Source organism: Aotus nancymaae, unplaced genomic scaffold (assembly GCF_030222135.1).
Source record: "Aotus nancymaae isolate 86718 unplaced genomic scaffold, 86718_ANA_hifiasm-v0.15.2.pri h1tg000011l, whole genome shotgun sequence".
Classification (NCBI taxonomy): domain Eukaryota; kingdom Metazoa; phylum Chordata; class Mammalia; order Primates; family Aotidae; genus Aotus; species Aotus nancymaae.
In genome coordinates, this window is record NW_026988422.1 from 15,343,617 (window position 1) to 15,347,072 (window position 3,456).

The 3,456-nt window shown below is 41.6% G+C and overlaps 1 protein-coding gene across 1 annotated transcript; it reads right to left on the reverse strand.

Moving 5' to 3' along the window:
- Positions 1-1,895: 1,895 nt before the first annotated feature.
- Positions 1,896-2,773, reverse strand: ZNF80 (zinc finger protein 80). The gene is given in 2 exon segments (XM_012463901.3): positions 1,896-2,464; positions 2,467-2,773. Coding segments are annotated over 2 exon segments (876 nt in total).
- Between the last annotated feature and the right edge of the window lie 683 nt (positions 2,774-3,456).

Here is a 3,456-nt window from a genome sequence, read left to right on the forward strand (position 1 = left end):
CCTGTAATCTCAGCTACCCGGGAGGTAGAGGTTGTAGTGAGCCAAGATCGTTTCACTGCACTCCAGCTTGGGTGACATAATGAGCCTCTGTCTCAAAAACAAAAACAAAAACCTATATTATCATTTATTAAATGTGATTAGGTAGCTCTGAATCCTTGGTCTGTTATTTTTTTTAAGGCATAATAAGACCAGTATTTAAAAAAAAAAACCCTGTAAAATGTATACTTTTTAAGAAATAACAGCAGTCACTTTTATTCCAACATGCTATCTTTATTAAAATATTTTAAACATTTATTGCAAAAATAATAAGTGCTTTTTATTTTTAAAATGCAAACAATACTTAACTATAAAAGTAAAAACTGAACATTCCATATAACCCTGGTCCATCCCATTTCCTGCAGAAAACCACTATTAACAGTTTTAGGCTTATACTTCTAGATGCAGTTTTATTTCCTGAAACTTTTGTCTTTTACTAAATACTATATCTTAGAGATGTTTTGATATCAGTACACACAGAGATACCTTATTGTTTCATAGTATTTCATAGAACAGATGTACCATAACTTCCTTCCTACTGGTAAACATTTAGATTATTCTCAATGTTTCACACATAAAAACAAAACTGCAGCCATTATTCTTTGCATGCACATCCCTGCATAATATAAGAACATTTCTGAAGATTTCTAGAAATGGAATTAACATGTCAAAGGATCTACATATTTTATATTTTAATACACTGTGTTCATCAAAACTTTTTTTTCTGAGTTTCTCATTAGATTAGATAAGCTGCGTTTTGTTTTGTTTGTCTTAGCTCTTGTTTAACCTCTAGAAAACTAGTGACATGCTCTTGGAGAAGCCCCTCTATACAAGGCCAAAGAAGCTGAGAAAGCACAGAGGAAATAATCAAGGCTCACCTGGGAAAGCAACACAGCTTCACCATCATTCTCTTGAGAAAATGAATCAAAACAAACAAGTATATCGAGTGCTGGGTGTTCAAAACCACACGAATATATATATTTGTTTAATTCAAGCCTTAAGTAGTCTTAAATGATGCAGCAAAATATGTCCATTCACATGTGGATACTTATCTTCTTAGATATGAAATAATTTTATACAGTAACATTTTAATATTCTAAGTTCTCATAAGTTTTACATATTCCATTACTTAAGCTTTCATATTTCTCACAAATACATTCCTCAGGAGTACAATGTTTTAGAACAAAAAATGCATTTAATAAATCTTTACAGAGTCAATCTTTACAGAGGGAGGACAAAGGGTGTAGTCTCCTGTCTACACCTCTGTAGACAGGAGTGAATACATATAAAGAACAAATAACAAGGCAAGGCCCTTTACCTTTCAGTAGTCCACAAAATGAAGACTGAATTCGAATTTCGATAGACGTGGCTTTCAGAGAAGTCTGACAGAAGCCGTGCATGAATTTCTTTTTTTCTCGTTTACAGCTCCCTTCTTACTTAAAAAAAAAAAAAAAAAAAAAAATTCCTGAGAGAGCTTAGTGATATAAACTATGCAGACAGGTGTGGGTGGTTCTTTTAAGTGCACAATAACCAAGAGATCTTCCTCCTGAAAAGAATTCTGAGATGCTGAATAAGATATTTCCTGTGGCCAAAAGATTTTCTTCACTAGTTTTTGTCAAAATGTCTTTTCCCAGTTTAAGTTCTCTGACTCTGACCGATGTGGGCCCACTTGCACAAGGTCTTCGCCCCTATCTCATAGAGTTTATCTCTGGAATGAATTCTTCAATGCCAAATGAGGATGAGCTGCAGGTCACAGCTTTTCTACTGTCATTGAATTCAGAGTGCTTCTCTTCGGTGTGGCTCCTTACGTGTCAAAGGAAAAAAAAACCCACAAAAAGGCATTTCTACATCATTTGCACTCAAAGGTTTTTTCCTCCAGAGTGGATCTTACTATGTCGGACAAAAGCAGAGTGGTAGCCAAAGGCCTTTCCACATTCAAGGCACTCATAGGGTTTCTCTCCAGTGTGACTCCTTGTGTGTCGAGTGAGGGAATAGCTGTAGTAAAAACCTTTCCCACATTCTTTACACTCATAGGGCTTTCCTGCAGTGTGTGTCATGCTATGTCGGAAGAAAACAGAGTGGTAGGTGAAGGTCTTCCCGCATTCACTGCACTTGTAGGGCTTCTCTCCGGTGTGAATCTTCATGTGCCGGGTTAAGGAAGAGTTGTAGTAAAAGGGTTTCCCACACTCTTTGCACCTAAAGGGTTTTTCTCCAGTGTGGGTCATACGATGCTGGATGAAGACAGAGTGACAGTTGAAGGTCTTTCCACATTCGCTGCACTCATAGAGCTTCTCTCCAGTGTGAATCCGGTGGTGGCACAGGAGGTGCGACCTGCGGTTGAAGACCTTCCCACACTCCGTGCACTTACAGGGCTTCTCGCCTGTGTGAATCCTCATGTGTCGAATGAAGTCGACCTTTTCATGAAAGGTCCACACTCCTGGCATTCATAGGGCTTCACTCCAGTGTGAATCTGCTGATGTCGAATAAGAAGGCTGTTCTTGTTAAACACTTTCCCACATTCCTTGCATTTGTAAGTCTTCCCTTCGTCAACCAAAGTGTCTTTACTTGGTCCCCGGGAGTCACATTCACGGAGACTGTCTCCTGTGGAAACCTGATCCTGTAAAACGCATGAGTGCGGACCATCCCCTGTCCCTAACTCATTGCCTTTAGGGCTCATCTTCCTCCAGAAGGTCTCCGTAGGGGAGACGGTAACCAGACTCAAGCGCCCTTCCTCCATTTCCATCCACTTTTTCCCACACTCACCTCAACCTGGAGGAACTTCTGGCTCCCTGAGTTAGGCTTTCCAGGAGCAAGCCTCCCTAGGACAAGGCTGGCTGGCTATGACTTTTACTTTGTCACCTGGACAGCTGCTTTGACAAAGGTCTCTTCCGCTCTTTTACCACTGCTTCAGCTGGTAGATCAACTCTGGTTTGTATGCCCCAGTGAGAGGGGTCTGCAGGTCCCTGGTGTCACCTCCCGGTACAGAGTCCTCTGGGGCTGGTCCAGCGGCTCCCACTTCTTTCAGGTGAAGATCATGGACACGCCCTGCACCACTGCCTCGGATGCCTCTACAACGGAGCAAGACAAAAGGTCCACGTGGCACCCTCATCCGCATGCGCAGCAGAATGCTTCCGACTACAGATACCAGAGAGCCGCGCGCAGCCTCCACCAGCTGAACTACAAGTCCCAGAGGCCTCAGTTTCATTTTTAATTCCTGGGAATTTGACCTCAATAATTCTAAATGGATTGATGCCGGTTGTGTCAGGGAGGACCTGCGACCACACAAACATGCACATGAGAACATGCGTGTAAGGAACTTGTTCATGCAGGGTGTGGAGAGCGTGTCCTACTTATCATTTAATTTTACCCGCTGACCCGATGATAAACTGTACCGAGGGGCTGGGCATTAAAGTCGATCCA